Source organism: Eublepharis macularius, chromosome 12 (genome assembly GCF_028583425.1).
Source record: "Eublepharis macularius isolate TG4126 chromosome 12, MPM_Emac_v1.0, whole genome shotgun sequence".
NCBI classification, from domain to species: Eukaryota; Metazoa; Chordata; class Lepidosauria; order Squamata; family Eublepharidae; genus Eublepharis; species Eublepharis macularius.
In genome coordinates this window covers 24,117,257-24,138,080 of record NC_072801.1, presented here as the reverse complement: position 1 = coordinate 24,138,080, position 20,824 = coordinate 24,117,257, and the positions used below count along the sequence as shown (strand labels likewise).

The 20,824-nt window shown below is 42.8% G+C and overlaps 1 protein-coding gene across 2 annotated transcripts in view; it reads right to left on the bottom strand.

Annotated features, from left to right (window-relative positions):
- Positions 1 to 20,824, bottom strand: part of MAD1L1 (mitotic arrest deficient 1 like 1) — a 545,441-nt gene that overhangs the window by 512,907 nt on the left and 11,710 nt on the right. For both annotated transcript variants that reach the window (XM_054992881.1, XM_054992882.1), the window contains exons 5-9: positions 19,923 to 20,047; positions 17,148 to 17,229; positions 15,144 to 15,274; positions 14,752 to 14,866; positions 12,422 to 12,483 (exon numbers count right to left, since the gene is read on the bottom strand). In XM_054992881.1, coding sequence (XP_054848856.1) covers positions 12,422 to 12,483; positions 14,752 to 14,866; positions 15,144 to 15,274; positions 17,148 to 17,229; positions 19,923 to 20,047 — 515 coding nt within the window. The remainder of the gene's footprint in view (positions 1 to 12,421; positions 12,484 to 14,751; positions 14,867 to 15,143; positions 15,275 to 17,147; positions 17,230 to 19,922; positions 20,048 to 20,824) is intronic.

Below are 20,824 nucleotides of genomic sequence, written 5' to 3'. Positions count from 1 at the left end.
TAAAAATACATAGTAAACTATTTAAATATATAGTGACAGAAGCGAGAATAGTATATGCAACAAAATGGAAGGCAGAATCAGATTTGACAGAATGGATGAATAAACTATATGAATATGCATCAATGGCAAAATTAATATCTTATATACATAATAGACCAATTCTAGAATTTCAGAAAAAAATGAACTTTTTTTGATTATATAGCAGAAAATTAAGAGAAACTAAGAACAATTGTCAGTAAAACGGATTAATTATCAAATCAGTAATGTCAAATGTTGAATACAATGTATTTTAATATAAGTAAGCAAGGGGGTGGAGGGTAGAAACAATCTGTAGTTTATATGTTCTGTTATATATAGTTTATTAATTTATTTATTTATTTACTTAAATTTATAGTCCGCCCTCCCCAACCAAGTGGGCTCAGGGTGGATCACAACAATTTAAAACACACTACACAATTCATCGGCAGTAGCCATTAAAAATATAAAAATACATATCATTCATTTAAAACATATATTACCACCATACAAATACAGCCATAACAATAGAAACATAGCAGCACGTTATACATTCACCTATCACCGTCTGTAGAGCAGATTACAGCAATTATATAAAAATGTGAGATGTCTTTCGGCGGGAGAGCACAAAATCTCAACACCCCCCCCCCACTAGGGGGAAGGGGCACCGCCCAGCATCACCCATATGCCTGGCAGAACAGCTCCGTCTTGCAGGCCTGGCAAAATGATAACAAGTCCTGCCGGGCCCTGGTCTCGCAAGGCAGAGTGTTCCACCAGGTTGGGGCCAGGGCCAAAAATGCCCTGGCCGTGGTCAATGCTAGGCAGGCCTCCCTAGTTATCTCTGATTTATACAACTATGTTACATAATTCTTTGTTTTCTTTTTGTATCATTTATTATTATTTTGTTTTTCAAAATAAAATATATTACATCAAAAAAAGAAAAAGGTTAAAAGATTCATAGAGAGAGCTTCCTCACTGCATGCTATTATGTACCTTCCACAAGGATCTATTGTGTGACCTGCTCCTTTGTAATTTCTACACAAAACTCCTGAGTTTATCTGGAGATCTGGAGTGAAAGTGCAGGTGATACACATATGACACACTGTTTTCTTTTCACCTAATCCTACTGAAGGTGTTTCCAACAGGTGTCTGAAAGCAGTAATGGAATGGATCTGGGCACATCAACTATGCTGACGACAAGACAGAGGCAAAGATGGTAGGCAAATTAACCCAGCACAGAGATGGTAATTCAACCTGCACCCAACAAGATTACACTACACTCCACCTTCAAGATCAGGTTTTCAGAGGACAGGTGTTAGATCCAGTAATGCTCACCAACGTGCAACTGATATTCTATAGCTCACAATGCCTTTCACCACTTCATGATCTTGTCCCAATCCAGCAAAGCATTTTTTGTAGGAATGCCACTGAAAAGCCTCCTGAAACCATGCCTGGTTCAGAAATACTAACTAGAACACAAATTACACTGTGATTATCTAACTACATTGATTGAGTCCTAAGCCAGTCAAATATTTCAATATTTGAAATGTATATGCCATCAGAAAATCATCAACTATCTAGCAGATAAGTACCAAATGTACCATCAGAGAATCTTAATACAGTCATATAAACAGATGGTACATAATTTTCTGCAGAAATGCCATTGAAAAGCCTCCTGAAACCATGCCTGGTTCAGAAATACAGCCGGCTGAGCTGTTACCTGGGACCATGGCAGAATGACCTGTACTGAAAGGTCTTTGCTGGCTCCTCCAGGGTTGTTTCTGGGCACAATTCAAAGTGTTGATTCTGACCTATAAAGCCTCTAAACAGCCTCAAGCCAAATATGTGAAGGACAGGGTATAGTCTCCATGAAAATACCATTCTTCACATGACCACACCTTTTCAGGTAGCTGTCAGAGAGAAGGTCATCTCTTGGGTAACACCCCAGTTATTGAACTCCCTCCAGGTGCCTTGATATTTAGCTTTTAGGTACCAGGAAGGCCACCTGCCACTTGTCCTGCTGTTGTATTAGCTGGTCTATATTATGGGCTGTATGTCTTTTGTTTAGAGGAGGGGCTGTGGTTCAGTGGTAGAGCATCTGCTTGGCATCCAGAAGGTCCCAGGTTCAATCCCAACATCTCCAGTTAAAAGGATCAAATAGAAGGACCTGCCTGAGGAAGTCAGAAGAGTCCCCACTCTCCTGGCTTTCCGTAAACGATGCAAAATCAAACTACTCAAAAAGGCTTTTAACTCCAATGGGAGGGCTGTATTGTAGGGAAGATGCTTTGCTAATGAGTTAGGGACCATAGACTTCATCACCATATTGCTTTACATATTATCTGCTGCTTTAAATATGTACTCCTATGTACCACCAGTGCACCATGTTGTCTAATGCTAGTCCTGGAATTTATTATGTTTTGTTTCAGTATTTTTTCTACTCTGTATTGGATTCTTGCTAATCCTATGCCTTTTAAACTTGTATCTATTTACCCTATGGTATTGTTTATGAAATGTCCTTGATACTGTATTGAAATGTACTTGATACTGATTGTACTAATTTCATACTGTGTAGTCCGCCTTGAGTCTCAGTGAGAAAGGCATAAATTACATACATACGTACGTACATACATACGTACGTACATACATACATGACCTCACCTGAGTCCCTGCAAAGTTGCTGCCAGTCTGAGCTGACAAGACTGACCTTGCCGGTCTGATTTAGTATACAGCAGCTTCACGTGTGTGTGTTCATGTGTTCCTCTCCATTATTTAGCCCTGGCTGTTTTAATTTTCTCTTAAGCTGCTATTTAAATTGCTAATTAATACTGTAATGGTTCATATGGCTCCTGATTTATGAATTTTCTTTAAACGGCCTTAAAACTCACGTTTGGCAGAAAGATGGAACAGAAGGATTCAAAATAAACAATAACACATAACCACAAAAAGGGAGGGGGATGAAGAGAGTAACGGCTAAGTCATCCACATTACATTAAGCAAAGCAGGTTCATCAAGTAAGATTGAAGTAAAGCCAGGTTCTTCACTTTATCTAGATGGAAAAACAGCAGACATGCAAAATGACTACCGGCGGTTCTTTTTATTAAAAGAGGAATAGAATGAAAAGCCCAGAATTGTTTTAATGTGTAGCCAATTTCAGAGTTCATTAATATATGCTAATAACTAGTCAGAACTTAATAGGACAGTGTCTAATGGCTGTATCAGGAAAGAGTTTGATCGTGTTAGTAATCATCATGCAAAAAAAACCCCCCTCAAATTTGCATTTAACCATTTTAACAGCATTTCCCCAAAATGTCATGTCACAGGATATGTTTTGTATTTCCAAGCTGACTTATGAGTAACTCTGAAGAGTTTTTAAGAGCACACTTAAGAACACAAAGCCGTGGATATGAAAAATATGCATTTGGAAAGACCTTTATCATACAGGCACACTTCACAGCAGACATGATTCATCACAGATTATTGATTGCCCATATTATAGCAAACTAGTGTTCACAGGCACTTTCTACGGAAAATTACCCCAGGAAGTACCACAGCTCAAGCAGGTTTCATTTAATCTAAACAACTTTCTGTGATGCATTCCTCAAAACATTTCATTCACAAGCAAGAGCGGTTGACTTTTCAACCATCTAACAGCACAATCCCAAACAGAATTACACCTTTCTAAGCTCAGTGACTTCAATGGCTTCAGAAAGGTGTAACTCTGCTTAGGAGTCAGGACCACACTGCTAGGCCATGTTTTAAATTTAGTTCAATGAACCATCTGTAAGTGTTTGCCGAAAGTACAGAATCAGCTGGAACCTTCGTTTCAGTTGGGTAGCCCTGTCCGTCTGTAGTAGAACAGCAAGATTCGGTCTAGTAACACCTTAAAGACCAACTACATTTCCAAGGTGTGAGTTTTTGAGAGTCAAAAGCTCTCCTTCATACCCTAGAAAACCCCTGGATCCAAAAATGGAACCTTATCACCTACCATGTTTGCCTCAAAAGTAAGGTCTTTGCAAATTTCAAAAGAAATAATTCCTTGAATAACTTGGCCTATGCCAGCTTTCAGTCAGCTTGCTAATTTGAGGGGGGAAAATTCCAAGCCTGGGCTTAGGGGGTGGGATTACAATTTGGAAGACCCAGACTGAAATTCCAACTCTGCCATAAAAGTTTGCTGTGTAACTTTGGGCCAGTTCCACACAGTCTCAGCCTAACCTACCTTACAGGGTTGTTTGTGAAGATAAAATGAAGGAGAGGAGAACTACGTGAGCTGCTTTGGGTCCTCACTTGGAAGAAAGGCAGAGTGTAAAAGAATAAATAACTAAAATTAACCCCTTCCAGCCATTTCTCAAAACTGAACCATGCATACCAGGATACTACCTAAAACAGAGAGAAGGAAAGATAAAGCAGAAACACCAGTAAGCTTGGCCATTGAACTGATTCCCAAACTAAAAACCCAACCTCTTATATTCTGCAGCTGCTTTAAAACTGGGAAAGAATGCAAAACAAAGGAAGGAAAAAGAGGAAAGACTGCAACACAAATGCAGAGGAGTTAGCCGTGCATCTGACGAAGAGAACTGTGATTCTCGAAAGCTTATGCTACAATAAAGTTGGTTAGTCTTAAAGGTGCTACTGGACTCTTTTTGATTTTGCAACACAAATGTTTGCTAAACTGGCCACATCAGAAAGGACCACACACACCACATCACTGAGCAAGAGCGTATGTCTTTGGTTCCCATTAATGTGCCTGAAGTGAGCACCAATCCCTAGCTCCAAAGTCACCCCAAATTAGAAACTCCCCTTCACTCATAAGCAAACACCATAGAGGAGGGGAAAGCCTGTTCTTTCCTCTTCCACAGTGATTGTGAATCAAGCAGAGAGGATGGTTAACCAGAGGGTCTTCTCAAGGAGGGGCCCTGGCTCCACAGTATAGCCTTTGCTTGGTATGTAGAACATCTTAGGTTCAATCCCCAGCATCTCCAGTTTAAAAAGATCAGGTAGGAGGTGATGTGAAAGACATAACCTGAGACCTTGGAGAGCCACTGCCATTCTGAATAAACAAGACCGACCTTGATACGACCAACTGTCCCAGCATAAGTCAGCTTCATATGCATGCACTAGTGGCAACTGACAGTTTTCAAAATGACCTGTGAGTACATCTGAAAGATGTCTAGTTTGACCTACCAGTTACATGCTTTCAGCAAAAGCTGAGACAGAGAGTTGGACCATTTTAAGTCTCGAAGTTTTCAGCACTGAAACACACAGGATAGTTCAAAAGCGAACAGAAGGACAAATATATATCAAAGTCAAAGAGCTGGCAGCTCTTTTGTTTGCAGAGGGTCAAAGAGGCAAGCTGAACAAAAGTAAGATGTGAACATTTGAACCTTCCTGACTGCCCCACTCAATCCTTTTGCCCATTAGGCTCTGCTATTTAAATTATAATTTCACAACTGCTTACCTCGAAGAGGCTTTTTTTCCATGAAAGCAGGTTCTAGAAATCTCACAGTATAAAGATTCAAGCCATTTACATTCTTCAAGAGTCATCCCATACTTGAAAAGCAACCGTAGCACTTGCTTTTTTCTACAACCTCTTCGCTTACTGAAAATGGGCATGCCAGGACATAAAAACTGGACTGCCGGAGGAGATCAAGGCTCCGCATACTATACTTCTGGGTGCCGACAGCCAGGCCTCCTGCATTTTTTAATTTGGTCCCTTGGTCTATCAAGGTGTGAGTGAAGACGGAGAAGGGAGTGACATGAACTTGAGGTCTTGATGACAGAGCACAGAGGTTTGCAGGAAGGATGCTGCTGCCCAGGTCCCAGCCAGTCTTACAAGAGAAGGCCGCTTTCTGGAAAGTCTCAGCACTGCTGCTTGCAATCACTGTGCCTTGCCTCGAGTGTTTGACTCAGAGTGGGAGGCTGGGGCTAAACTCCCCACTGTTCCTGGCTGCCTGGGGCGCTTTCTTATGGATGGGCTGTTGATGCAAGGAGAGCACAGACAAGCTCCAGCTTTGGTGGGTGGACAAGGACAGCTTAATGAGGAGCTTTTCACTGGTCTGTTCACAGCACTTTCTACCTGATCCTTTTCACTGCAGATGCCGGGGACTGAACTGATGATTTTCTGCCTTCAAAGCTGATACTCTGCCACTGAACCTCGGCCTCTCTCCTTCCCTTTTCCTCAATTAAGAGTGATGAGATTAGATGTGGGATTTGCTCAAGCTGCTGTCTTTATGGTGACTACAGTTGAAATATTTATGGGACCAAGCGGGACATCAAGGAGCCTTACAAGATCATTCTCCCCTTTTCCATTTTATCCCTAACAATAACCGTGTGAGGACAGTTAGGGTGAGAGTGTGAGACTGGCCCAAATTCCGCCGAGCAAGCTTCTGCAGCAGAGGCAGGATTCGAACCCAAGTAACTACAGCAGTCCAAATAGCTCTTTTGCTCCCAGAGCACTGCAAGGAGATGCTTCAGTTTGTCATGTGTTTCCCTGAGCTCCTTAGCACTCATGAATGAACATAAGAGCATAACAGAAAAGTGCCTCTGCCAGAGCAGTTTCAGCCCACATCTTATATAAACAGACACAGCCAACCTGATTCCATGGGAGCTTCAAAACAGCAGCGACGAGAGGCAAAGCAAAGAATAGCTGTGTTCCTCTTTAATATTTATCTTCCTATTCTATATTCAGCAAATTCCCACTGTGATGTGACAGCTTGTTTGACATAAGGAAGCTTGTGAACAAACCATCATGAAGCTGCAATCTTTTTGCAGCTCATAAATCATAGCTAACTACGGGGAAAAAAATTACAGGCACTGTGTAGTTTTCGCATCTTGGAATTGTCACTGAGGATATCCTTCGCTCTGCAACTGTAGGCAGAGTTCGAATGAAACCTTCTGAACAGCCCCCAAAGATTCTGGATTTGTCCCTTGATCTAATCGGTCTTAAATACTTCCAAGGAAAGGTAAAGCTGATCTTGGAGTACCAGGTTGCTGACGGGCCCTTTCTTTCATTCAAAAGGCCATATTATATATCAATGGCTGCAGTTTTCCAGTATATCTGGAATAGTTTAGTTGCCTAATACCGCATTTTTCACAAAACTGACACATCCATGCTGTACACAGTCTGAAAGTGACCTCCTTGATACCCAAAACATCCTAACATAACGGTAAAGTTATAAAATCGTTTTCATGGTTCCCACCTCCACCGGGATTCTGAGTGTTAAGTTATTTCTTGCTGTCTGCAAAACAAAGGTTCCCCTAAAACGGAGCCTTGAGAGTGTTTTAGACTGCAACACAGACACAGCCTACTGTATCCAGAAATGGCAGCCCCGTCATCGGAAGCAGTTCTGGACATTTGTTTACCCCACGACTATATCCGCAAGTTCCACTCTCCTCCGCTCTCCGAGCTGCTAAGAGCTTAAAATCATGGGTGGGTTTGGCTGAAAGAGAATGAGAAGAAGCTCCCATCTTCACTTTTTTATTGTCAAGTCAAGTAATGCAAATGGAAATGGGGCTGTAATTCCAGCAGCGGCTGCTGTGATCTTTATCTTCCAAGAACGTAGAAGGCAACTATAATGATGTGAATCAGCAAGTAGTTTGCTTGATAAAAATGGTCATTCACAGAAAAAAAAGCTATTACTTATGTTTCTCTCCCACACCAGCACTGCTGTCCTTGAAAGAAAAGAAATGCTTATCAGGAGTAAGTCACAAAAACGACAGCCCCAATTCCTCAAGATTCCGCACCCATTTCTCTTCTGCAAAAAATATAACAATAGCGCTTCTTCACACAAGGAAAGGTAGTTATGATTATGAACTCCTCTGCATCTGAGATGCCCAGAGTGGTAAGGGTTTTATATCTTGTTTTCGATACAGGCACTTAAAATATGGGGGGGGGGGGTATTAAGGAATGTTCTCTCTCTGGCCACATCAATATCTTCTCTCCCCCCCCCATTACATTTAATAATGCAAATGCGCATGGCATTGCACCCATGTTTCCATGCCCACTCCTCTTTGCTGATTGGCACTTAGAGGCAGAAACCAGCCTTACACACATCAACCTGCTGAAGCAGAGCCAAAAAAGAATTTTCTGCCTTGCACTGCTGGCACAATTAAGTTACCCGACCATGCCTATCTTGCCTGAGGGTGACGCTGTTATGATCCACAAAGGGACCTGCCAGTTTACTACTGGTATCACAGAGTTTTAACTCCTCTGGAAAAGAAGCACACACCACAAATAATGGGCCACACCATTCCAACGAAACCAGAAATAATCTTCTTAGGCTAATGGCACAATACAAACATTCCACAAATCAAACGGGATCTTATAAGAACTCTCTTAGTAGCTGCCAAAACAACAACAGCCACAAAACGGAAATCAGAAAAAGCCCCCACAAACTGGTACAGTAAAATATGGGAACACTTCATAATTGAAAAAGTTACAGATGGTCTTATTAAAGCGGAGATTTATCCCAAACCAACTGAATTCACAGAGAAATGGTATCCGTTTTTTTAATTCATCACTGCCAATGATGTAAAACCAGAAATATAACTGTACCTTATTAACATATTATCAAATAACACTGATTAAGTAGACAAAACGAATCATCAACCAAAACTTCAACCAATCAAACAAAACCCAACGCTGCACAACATAGAACTTTACCCTTCAAAAATCTTTCAAAGAATTAAAATCATAAATAACAAAAAATGTATTGCAAATGTTATTGTTATATATTTGTTAAATTCGCTGTTAAATAATGAAAAATAAAGTTTTTTAAAAAGAAAGAAACATGCTAAATTCTCTCATATCTTTCTGTCAACCAATTAATCCCACAGGTGCTTCAGGAGACAAATCAGTCATTTATACCCCACCTTCCTCTGCATTGGGAACTCAAAAGTAGCTTACCATCCTGCTCCTCTACTCCACTATATCCTCACAACAACCCTGCAAGGTAGGTTAGACCCTGCATGCTTCCATGGCAGAGGGGGGATTTCAACGCAGGTCTCCCAGATCCTAGTTCAACACTCTAACCACTACTCCCCACCAGCTCTCAGAAACCAGGTTGACACTCACCTCTTTGGCTAGTTGAGGGCCATGTAAATGTAAATCAGTGGCAAAAGTCATGAAAGAGGTGGAGTGCACAATCCAGGCTGGGTGTGACCCCTTCCCTCCATTGCTGAATCTGACTGGAATGCCCGAAGGCAGTTACTTTTGGTAATGAGATAACCATCCGGAGTCTCTATTTGATCCAAATCTGACTGAGTCAAATTTACATATGAATTCCAATTCAGCAGCTTCCCAGTGGATTTTGTTTTTGAAATATTTCTTCATACTCTCCATGCATCTGATGAAGAGAGCTGTGGTTCTCGAAAGTTTATACTACAATAAAGCTGGTTAGTCTTAAAGGTGCTACTGGACTCTACTATTTTGCAACTACAGACTAACACAGCTAACTCCTCTGGATCTGCACAGAAGAATCTGATACACAATGCCTTCCGGACTGTCACCAGCTGATGACCCAACTTCTTACAGGTATGCCTCCATTTCGCACCATCAGCCTTGCAATTCTCAGCACCCAAGCCAAAACTGCCTTCTTGTAGTTTGCGCTACACGGCCTGGTTTCCAACTGGAATTCACTGTTGACATAAAACCATTAAATCATGCCTAACGTGAACAGTTTTACGGAGTGTGATTTAGCTAAGCAGGTGATGTCTGTCTTGCAAGCCGTAACCTCGATATGCTAAATAGCTTTTTCTTCCCTGAAAAGAGGCAAGTTTACTCTGCAAGAGTCAGTGCACCAAGGTTATAACCATAAAAGAGGCAAAAACCCATTCCTGGACATCAACCTAACACATTTTATGCTTTTTTTAAAGCTCAGATAGTAAAGTCTTTACTGGCCAAAGCCCACTAAAGGAAGAAACCACCAATTTCCTGTCAGGTCGCAAGGCTAGCCACCTGAAAACAGGTGCCTTCTCCCCTGGCTGTTTATCAGAGGGGAATACTACAAACCTCACCTAACCGATATGCTTATAATCCTTTCTGGGCTTTAAAGAGATTTATTCTACTGCCAAGGAACCTAACAGAGTAAAATGAAATCTGCTTCCCAATCCAGCCAGAGGAACTGTGCCATCTGGTGGATCATAATTGGAAAAATTCGAAGTATTTCCTGAAAACTAAGAGCTTGGTTATTTTGAGAAAATCAAAAACATAACTACTCTTTCCAAAAGTCACTTCATGGGTCATATGACTATAAGAGAAGGCAACGGAAGCAGTCGATAAAGTGTAATACATTTTAGGATACAGAGAACAAGGTCCTGTTAGAACTTCCCAGTTTCCTGTGCCATCAAGCCATTTTCTTTACACCAAAACATGCAAAGGTGAGCAGTGCATACAACACTATATGAAATATACAGCCTAAGGTGTTCAAAATATTTTACCAGCATGTTTATTTGTTTCTAAGGTTTATAGGCCAATCCCTTGGCTGTCAGACTGTTCAGAGAATGAATGACTATAGAAAAATCAACAAACATAACCTGGACAAGACCAACAAATCACAGGAGCATCAAAAGCTACGCCAGGAGTGGCCATGCTATGGAAGCCTGCCCTTGGGCCATCCGCACATTCCCAGCCTATCCACCTCACAGGGTTGCTGTTGTGAGGGCAAAATGGAGAAGGGGAGTGTGTTGTGCACCTCTGTGGGTCCCCACTGGAGAGAAAACGGTGGGATAAATGGAGAGAATGAATAAATAAGCTGCTTCTTCTCATCGGCTTGGTAGTTCCACAGAGCTTCTCATTTGAAGACCCGTAATATATGCTTTTTACTTCCTGCTTAGGAGGTGAACTAACTGAACTCACTTTCTGTTCACCATCTGAGACCAGCAATTCTCTCCTTCTGGGTAATCCACTCTTACCCATCTCTCCAGGAACGCGACTGGGAAGTCAACATTGGTGTGGCTCTATTCCTGCCTCAATAAACCCAATGCACGCCAAAGGGCCTGAGAGCTGAGCAGTTCTTCATACCCAACACCACTCTGTCCAATTGTATAAAAGAATGAATTTTCCGGACTGTGGTTCCTTTTTTTTCCAAGAGTGAAGAAATATCCCTAACGAGCAGTGTTAAAACAACATGGGGTAATCAGAAATCTCACTGACGTCTGCACAGAGTATTCCCATTTTAAATGAAGTGGTTATTTGTCTGTATCAGAAAACAGCTCTCGGTTCCACTTCACTCCCAGGCATAAATTAACTAATTAAGCAACACAAGCTGAGAAAAAGCCTGTATCATTCACTGCTTTTGCCTGTCAGAATAAAGTTGGGTAGAAGGAACCCCTGGAGCCCAAAGCGTGGGGTTGCCAAAGTAGAACGCCATTTTAAGTAGAGAAGTTACACAGTCAAAATCACTTTTAGAAGAGGAAGACAGAACATTAAAGTCTTCGGGGAGTAGAGAAAGTGCCCTGCATAATGGGTCAATATATCTTATAGGATTCCTCAAAAGCGTTCACTCCAGTTACCTGAAAATTGTATAACCTAATGCTTAGACACCTCATGGGAACTTTCAAACTTTAGCACAGCAGCCCTGCAAACGCAAAACATTTTAGGGCTGGATGGCGGGTGTGCTGTAAAAGGTAATGCCACTTTAAGGGAGTGGGAAAAGCAGTAAAGCAGAGAGAAATGTAAAAGGGCTAACCTTTTAAATGAGAAGTAAGAAAGAGAAAGCCATTTCAACAGACATTTTATGGATCCATATGTAAACTAGGCCAAAAGTATCCTTGTTGATAAGGGTAATGGATGTAGCCCCTGATCGCCACTGAGTAATTCTAAAACAAGATCCCTCGACTTTGTCAAACCATCTGGCAACATCTCTAGAGAGGTGCAGCCTGAACTGCTGCTTAACTGAATGTGACAGAGACTGGTGATTCATCAACGGTGCCTCCCCCTGTAAATTCTCAGATACCATTTACACACCTACACACCTATTGCCTATAACAGAGATCCTCAACCTTTTTGAGCCTGCAGGAACCTTTGGAAGCCTGACATAGGATGGTGGGCGCAGCCACAAAACGGCTACCGCAGGAGGCGGCGCTAAACACAAAATGTCAGGGAACAAGATTATGCATAAATAACTCATCAACATTCGGACAGAAGCTCAGTTTAACAGGATGCCTTCAACTCTGCACAGCCAATCAGATCCCTGATAGCCAATCAGAAGCCCTGCTAGGCAAAATCTCACTTTCTGTATACACTTGGCAGGCAACAAGAAAAGGGTCGTGTTGGGGACCCCGACCTAAGAGAAAAGGAAGAGGACTCTTCATTTGGAGGACGAAGAGAAATAAAGGGTTCTCTTATGACAGCCTGGCTACAAAAAAACCCATGGAAACCCAGAATTTTACTGCCATCCCTTGAACTTACTTGATGCTTAAGCCGGTGCTTTGGCCAAGGGTCTCCCAGGTGTTCAGCTTTCCCTGAAGTTTCTAAAAAAGAAAGCAAGGCAAGATTAACATTTTCCATTCAATCAACCCTGCCTAGGTTTATGAGCCTTCCTCTCTAATATCTTCATCAGTGCTCACAACCACCATTATCCTGCATTTATCCTCCTGTCCACCATTATTCATTTTGAGCAGACAGCCTAGTCCCACAGAAGGATCTGCAAAAAAATCACAGCAAGATTTGAGTGCAGTGACACCTTAAAGACCGACAAGATTTTCAGAGTTTAAGCTTTTGAGAGCCAAAGCTTCCTTCATCAGATATCTGAAGAAAGGAGCTTTGACTCTTGAAAGCTTCAATCTTGAAAACCTTGCTGGTCTCTGAGGGGGTCACTGGACTCAAATCTTGCTTTCCTACTGAAGACCAACAAAAATTTACAAACCCTGTGCCCAGGTTGCACTTGCTAGACTAGACTAGACTAGACACAGGGAAATGAGGCAAGGTTACCAGAGCCAGGCATACTCTTTAGAATAGAAGCCAAAATATCTTTACGGGATAGATTAATGATGATGAATGCTACCTTTTTCAGTCAGTTTGTTTCTCTCTCTCTCTCCCCATGCCACCCCCACCTCCACATCCTGGTTTCACTGAGTAACCTGCAATCCCCAAATCCCAGATATCCTGTGGTTGCCATGGTTCATTCTTCCCCCAACAAGCAAACCGAAACCTTAACCTTCTTGCTCTACTTCCTTTTAGTCTATGCAATTGAGTACATTGGATTGCATTCATTAACACTACCATCCATATCTCTGGGCTCTAACAACAACTAACGTTCGCACTGAGACACAACAATCAATTCTATTGATCCCACACTGTATTTAGACCCATGCATAACAGCAACAATCCAAGTGTAAATTGCAGGCTCATTCACAAGTGTTCACCGGATATTATCTACTGCTAGGCAACTCCTGAATCCCAGGTGAAGTTATAGGCAGACATACAATAAAGATAAATTTGAACCTCTGACCTCCCTCACCATCCAGTATAGGTAACTGCTAATTCTGTTTATTTATGACAGGATGCACACCTACTCTTTCTGCATCAGCGCCTCCTTTTTCCCCTGATGGAGAATGTACACTTGTAAGCCTTGTGGTGTAACTCACATCAAGCCTCGACTCCTCTTCCTGCCCCAATCTTGCCCATAAGATTTCCCAGTACTATTTTCCCTTCTCATATCCAGGGCTTTTTTTCTGCAGGAACAAAGTGGAATGGAGTTCCGGCACCTCTTGAAAATGGTCACATGGTCGGTGACCCCGCCCCTGATCTCCAGAAAGAGAGGAGTTTAGATTGCCCTCCGCGCCATGGCATGGAGGGCGATCTAAACTCCCCTCTGTCTGGAGATCGGGAGCGGGATCACCGGCCATGTGACCATTTTCACCGAGGGCGATTTAAACTTTTAAAAACTCCCCCCTTGTTCCAGCTGACCCAAAGTGACATCATTGCGTGGTCCCAGGAGCGTGCACGCACTTTGCATGTGCGCATGTGGTATCAGGGGCACCACCTCCCGCCAGGAGTTGCTCCCTGTGCTGGCAACCCACTGAGTTCCACCACCTTTTTCCCAGAAAAAAAAGCCCTGGCCATATCCAATATATGATGAAGCCAGCTGTGACTTGTAAAAGGTCGTATTAGAAATAAATGTTATTCTTTAAGATGCCTCTGAACTTTGGCTTTAGAAGCCAAAAAAGCTGCCACACTGAAAATATGTGCCTTTTTGGGAAAATGTCTGAAGTCAGGGTTCTCCAATGTGATGCTAATGGTACTTGGCACTCACCAAGCTCATCCGAAAGAGGGCAAGGCCATTCTAAGGGAGAGCTTGTTACTGACTGCCCTCATTCAAATGAAAGGGGTTTCCACTGGAAGATCAATAGGATAGGCAGCCCGGGCTTTCCTTCGTCAGTGAGCGGTTCCATTCTCCCTTCAGGCTTTCCTTCTGCCCAGGTGGGGCGAGGAAGGAGATACTCCACTTGGCTCTGCCTTCTGCACCAGACATTTTAGGTTTGGCTCCATCTCCTGTGCCAGCCATTTTGGGCTGGCAATCACCACCCCTTTCAAAATTCTAAAGGTGCCTGCAGTCCCAAGAAGGTCTTACCCATCTTAAGCGATACACAGTGGACTTGTTAAGAAATTCTCCATATTAGCCCAGTCATAATTTTGGTATGCCAGAAGAGCTTATTAGGTACAATATACACATTAGAAGGGGAAAAATCCACATGTCAGGGCAGAAGGACCCAGCCGATAGGCTCTTGGGGCCTCACCTCGTTCTCCAATTCTAAAGCCACTCGTTCTTCTTGGACCTTCTCGTAGCGCTCTAGTTTCCTCTGGAGGCCCTCCACTTCCTCTCTGAGCAATCCATTGTTCTCTTTCATTTCCCTGGGAAAGGAAGAGGAGCAACACCCTACATTAATGACAGCTCCTCATCAACATCCTCTGCCCCTCCAATCTCAAAAGAGTGTTTCACACCTCCACACTCAGCCACAGGGGTTCTACAAGATGCACATGGGGAACAGCCCAGCTGAAAAGTGTTGACCACAAGGACCCAAGGCACGAAAGAGATGTTTGTTGCCTCGGTGCAAAGGCTAATGGGGATGGGCAGGACCAGAAGAGAGACAAAATGCACACTCTGAGACTGCAACAGATTACTCCTAACCTAAGATAAGCATTCTCTTCCCTGAGGTGCTGCAGCTCCCATTCCATTTTGGGGAACTGGGCCAAATCTGCCTTCATGTTCCTCACGATCGCAGCATCTTGTTCCTGCAAGGAAAGTTTTTGCTCCAAGTCCTGTCAAACAGAGCAGAGAACGAGCAGACAGATAAAAATGGCAAAGATGAGCTTCACAGAAACACACCAAAAATTAAACAACACTATGCAGCCATTGGCTTGGGCCCAGACTCAATCTGCTAGAGGCAGAAAGGAACTTCCCTGCCTCCCCTTCCCCAATGCAGCCCACTGGTCTCCATGAAAAATTGCTCCAGGAGGAAACAAGATTTTGAGGAATGAATGAATGAATGAATTTATTTGCGGTCAGAGACCATAACAATGACAATACATCCTTATCAATCAATAAAATAATTAAATCCAGCATAAAAATGTAAAGGACATAAAAAAATACATTTAGAATTTAAAATCTTATCTTAAATGTATATAGTTCTCTGGGAACCACAGGAATTCTAATATTTAAAACACTGACATTAAAATAGTTAAGATTGTAAAAATAGCAGGAGACTATGTATAGCTATTATTTTTATTATGGAATTTAACCAAATAGAGACAGAATTTGGCTATTTGCCTGGAGATAGTTGGATTTTCATCAATTAGGAGTTTCTCCAGGCAGGCCTTATTTGCCTCTGCAATTGGTCTGTCTAAGAGTGGGGAAATAAACTTGTCCCTATAGACTTGATGGAAAGGACAGCGAAAGAACATATGGATAAGTGATTCCACTTCACCAATGGAGCAACGGCAGCGTCTGTCCTCATATGGGATCTTTCTATATTTCCCTTCAATGACCATTGAAGGGATAACTTCACATCGGGCCAGGGTGAAAGCTCTTCTATAAGATGGGACATCCAAATGAGTGAGATATCTGGCCATACCCATAAGATATCTAGATTCCCTAGGGGCCATAAAATGAGGAGACTGAGCTAAATCTCGTTGGAGCTCTATGTCTCTCACCCTTTGTTTAACAATACTTTTTGCCTGGTCACTGCCCTGAGTCAGGAGATCATCAGGCGAGAGTCCCAATCTTTCTAGGTTGCTCTTAACCATCCGCATCCACCTAGGCTGGTAAGGATCTTGGTTTATTAGAGGGAGAAGGCCTTTTTGATTGTTATATATCTTGAGCCACTGATAAACAGAAGATAGCAATATTCTGGCTTCAATTCTCATTTGGCCTGTTTCTAGCCATAGGAGGACATTTGGCACTCCTGGGGGTACCCCTTGAGGAATGACATAATGGGGACCTGCAGAGGGAAGGGGGAGTTGGCAGAAATTGCCAATTTAGCAAGGATCCAATCCATGAATTTCACATTTAATACAAAGAAACGATGCCACACACATATTCAGGTTAGACAGCAAACATACTTAGTCAACTCAATACTAAATAAGCTCTTGCAGAACATTTCTTCTAATGAAGATCCCCCTAATATTTCTTTTTATGGGGGGGGGGTGTCAACGCATTCTCAAGAACAGTTCTGTAAATGGGCGAGAATACACCAGGGGTCCCCAACGTGGCACATATGTGCATGATGGCACGCATTGATGCCTTTCCTGGCACTCAACAGGTATTTTTATAAAGTTGGTGACTGGCCAAGGCTTCTGACTGGCCACTAGAGATCTGAGTAGCTGGACAGATTAAAAGGCATCCTGTTAAACAGTCCTTATGTCTGAAATGCTGAGGGTGTGTGTGTTTGTTTAAAACATTTCTCTGTCAATTTCCACCAAAACAGGGATCCCAAGGCAGGTCGAAGAATTACTATACTAGAGCTGAGCATATTCCCTGATATTTTGTGGTCGGCTCTGCCTCCTACAGCAGCCATTTTGTGCTTGGCTCCACCTCCTGTGGCAGCCATTTTGTGGTTGTGCCCACCTCCCCATGTCAAAATTCCAAAGGTGCCTGCTCTATACCAACAAACGGTAGGACAACAGAGGGCCTCACCTGAATCTTCTGGTCCTTCTTGGCCATCTGAGCTTGCTTGGCTTGCAAGGCTTGAATTTGCTGGCTGGCCTCTTGCCACTGTCTATTTCACAAGGACATGAAATATCCATTAGTACCTCAAAGTACGCTGAAAAGGCACATGGATATGCCTAGCAAGCCTCATACGTCAATTTTCAAGGCCAACATAAATTTCTCTATGTGAACAAAAAATACCAGTTGGACAGTTTTCTACTATTTAAAGTACCATTTCTAATTTTACACTTTAGGCAACATAGAAATACGCTAAATAAATAAGTCAGTCACAGAAATGTTCCCCATAGACTCTGCAGCATTTGTTTTTTGTGTGCCAATTTGTGAAAAAAGACAGCCAGTATCACTACTTTTAGGATCTCAGAGGCTTCACCCCTTGCAGCCAGGCATCGAGTGTTCTTGCATTCAGATTTTAGATGCAAGCATCTCACAGAGACAATCCTAAAATGTGACATATTCCCACACGGGAAAGCAGCCACTCTGGTATGTTGTGGTTCCCATCTATGGAGATCTTTCTAGCCCAGCCCTAGATGCAGCTCCAGATACAACCGCAGATGTCATGCAGATGCTATATGACCACTTGACAGATCTATTTTTTATTAATGTACCTAAGCACCACATTATACATTGCATAAATATTTCCATTTGCAATTAGGGTTTGCACTGCAATTACGGTTTCCAACCTCCAGGTGAAGCCTGGAGATCTGGAATTACAACTGATCTCCAGACTACAGAGATCAATTCCCCCGAGGAAAATGGCAGCTTCGGAGTGCGGGCTCTACATTATTATACCCCACTGAGGACCCTCCCCCAACCCCTCTCTCCAGCCTTCACCTCTCAAATCACCAGAAATTTTCCATCACAGCGTTTGCAACCCTAGCTACAACACTTCTCTCTGTTCATTCTTTCCACACTTTTAATCTAGAATACCACACATTCCTAACAACTGGACACCCCAAAAGTCAAAATGACTAAGCCAGAGACACAGCCTTCCTGGAATCATAGCAACATAGAGCTGGAAGGGACCACAAGAAAAATCTAGTCCAACCTCCTGCATAATGCAGAAAATTCACAGCTAACATCCCTCCTCTCCCAGTAACTGCTGCTCTTATGCCCAGAGGAAGGCAGATAAGCTCCAGGATGCCTGGCCAATCTGGCCTGCAGGAAAATTCCTTCCTGACCCCAAAGTGGCAATTGGCATTACCCTGGGCATACAAGAAAGGGTCAAAAGAGCCTAGGATTGGCTCATCCCTTCCTGCCCTCCCTCTCCCAAACCTGCCAAACTCACACTGAGTCATAGAATCAGCATTGCAGGTGCCCATCTAAGCCTCTTTCTAAATACCTCCAAGGAAGAAAAACCCACCACCTCCCAAGGAAGCCTGTTCCACTGAGGAACCACTCTGTCAGGAAATTCTTCCTAATGTTTAGCCAAAAACGTTTTCAACTTGATTTTAACCCATAGTTTCTGGTCCAACCCTCCGGAGCAACAGAACACTGCTCCATCTTCTATGTGACAGCCTTTCAAATACTTGAAGAGGACTATCATATCACCTGTCAGTCTTCTCCTCTCCAGTTTAAACATACCCAGCTCCTTCAACCTTTCCTGATAGGACATGGTCTCTAGACCCCTTCACCATCTTTGTTGCCCTCCTCTGGACACGTTCCAGCTTGTCCACTCCAAGCAAGATGACAGAAGATCCCCCCTCAACATGTTTCTGCTTCCCTTTGCTTTCATTTCTTTCCTTGAAAGAAACCAGGCATGGTTGAGGTTGTGCAAGAGAAACGACACCCCTGCAGCCTTGACAAAGAACAGATCAGTGTCTTCTGGGTAGACACTTTCCCAGGACAAGGGAAGCGTGCACCCAGAAACCAGAGTCCAACACATGGTCCCACTTCTCAATTATCATTTCCCCACAAACTTTAAAGGGAAACATCATACGCTGGATAACTCAAGTAATCAACACTGTATATCACTAATTATTTCCATATTTTTGGTTAAGCACCTGCAAATTCCTATAACATAAAACATGACTTCAGACACAGAAGAAGAGGACAAATTTAAACATGTCTTGCCAGCCCTGATTACAGACTTTAAAAACAAAAATATGACCTAGTATTTTCTAAACTAGCCTTCATAAGAATTTAAGATGAGCCTGGCTAGATTAGGCCAGTGGTCCATCCAGTCCACCATTCTGTAGGGCCAAAAAGTACAGCACGGAAACATATGAAGAGCTCTGTTGGATCAGACCAGTGGTCCATCCAGACCAGCAACCATTCTCAAACCGCAGCCAGCCAGTTACTATGGAGAACCAACATCAGGGCATAGAGGTTGAGGCCTTCCCCAATGTTGCTTCCTGGCACTGGTTTACTGGTTCTAAAAAGGTTTACTGCTTCTGACAATGGAGGTTCCCTTTAGTCTCTATGGCTAGCAGTCCTTCATGGACCTCTCCTCGATGAATCTGTCTAACCCTCTTCTTTAGCCCCCGTCGTATTTCCCAGTCTCCTACTCGTGAGAAGAGAGGAAGATTTTGCATTTAGATGGAGGGAGGAGGCTTTAACTAGCAATTGTTTTCCATTTTGGAGACAGCTTTTTTTTTCAGTTTACCAAGTTTTCAACACTACGCATCCAGATCAAAGCAGCCCTTTGAACAAGGAGAAAAAAGATTAAAAGCCGCTAGAAAGTTTTGCTGAGTGTCAACAGCTGCCAAAGCTTCATTTTCCAGCAGTTGCTAATCCTCTACTCACTTGCGCTGTGCCTCCAGTTGTTCCAACAGCTCCTGCTTCTGTGATTCCAGGCCCTTGATTTGCATCTCCTGATTCATTAAGTTCCACTGCAACTCAGACAGCTTAGCCTTCAACACACTGGATTTCTGAAAAGAGAAAGCAGGCACAAACCCTTGGATAGGCCTCAAGGTTGAAGGAACCACTAAGATCAAACTCTGCCAGCAAGTGATAAACACATAAATCAGACCTTCATTTTTAAAAAATCAGAACAAAGGCAAAAGCCACGCTCTCTCATCTGTCACCACTGTTCGGTAAGGATCCTCAAATTAGCAAGTGCTAATACTGAATTTCAAAGACGGAACATGTGTCTAAACAAAGGACGCATCAGAAGTGTGCAGATGGAGCCATCAACACCTTACGCATATATTTTTCAACAATGGAAACTGAGGCTGGATAAATTCTCCAACAGCAGCATTGCCGTTTCAAAAGTGTTGTACAAGCTGGAATTGTCTGAAATAAGTTATGAGCAGGATAGAGCAGATACTCACTCACCATTAGGCCTCCGTATCCTTGTAAACTAAACTAGTTACCATCACTCACCTTCACAGACAGAGGATCACATCTTCGATTAACTCTCTAGAGGGACCACCTAGTCTTGGAAATATGCAAGAGGGCTACGTTTTTAAGTGACTCATGAGATCAGGAATCAAGTCCAGAGACTAAGCACATACCCAGCTTTCTGCCAGGATAAAACTGTCACACATGAACACATGAAGCTGTCTAATACTGAATGGTACACTTGGTTCCTCAAGGTCAGTATTGTCTATTCAGGCAGGCAGCAGGTCTCCAGGATCTTAGGAAGAGGTTTTTCAATATCACCTCCTACCTGAACCTCTTACCTAGAGATGCTGGGAACTGAACCT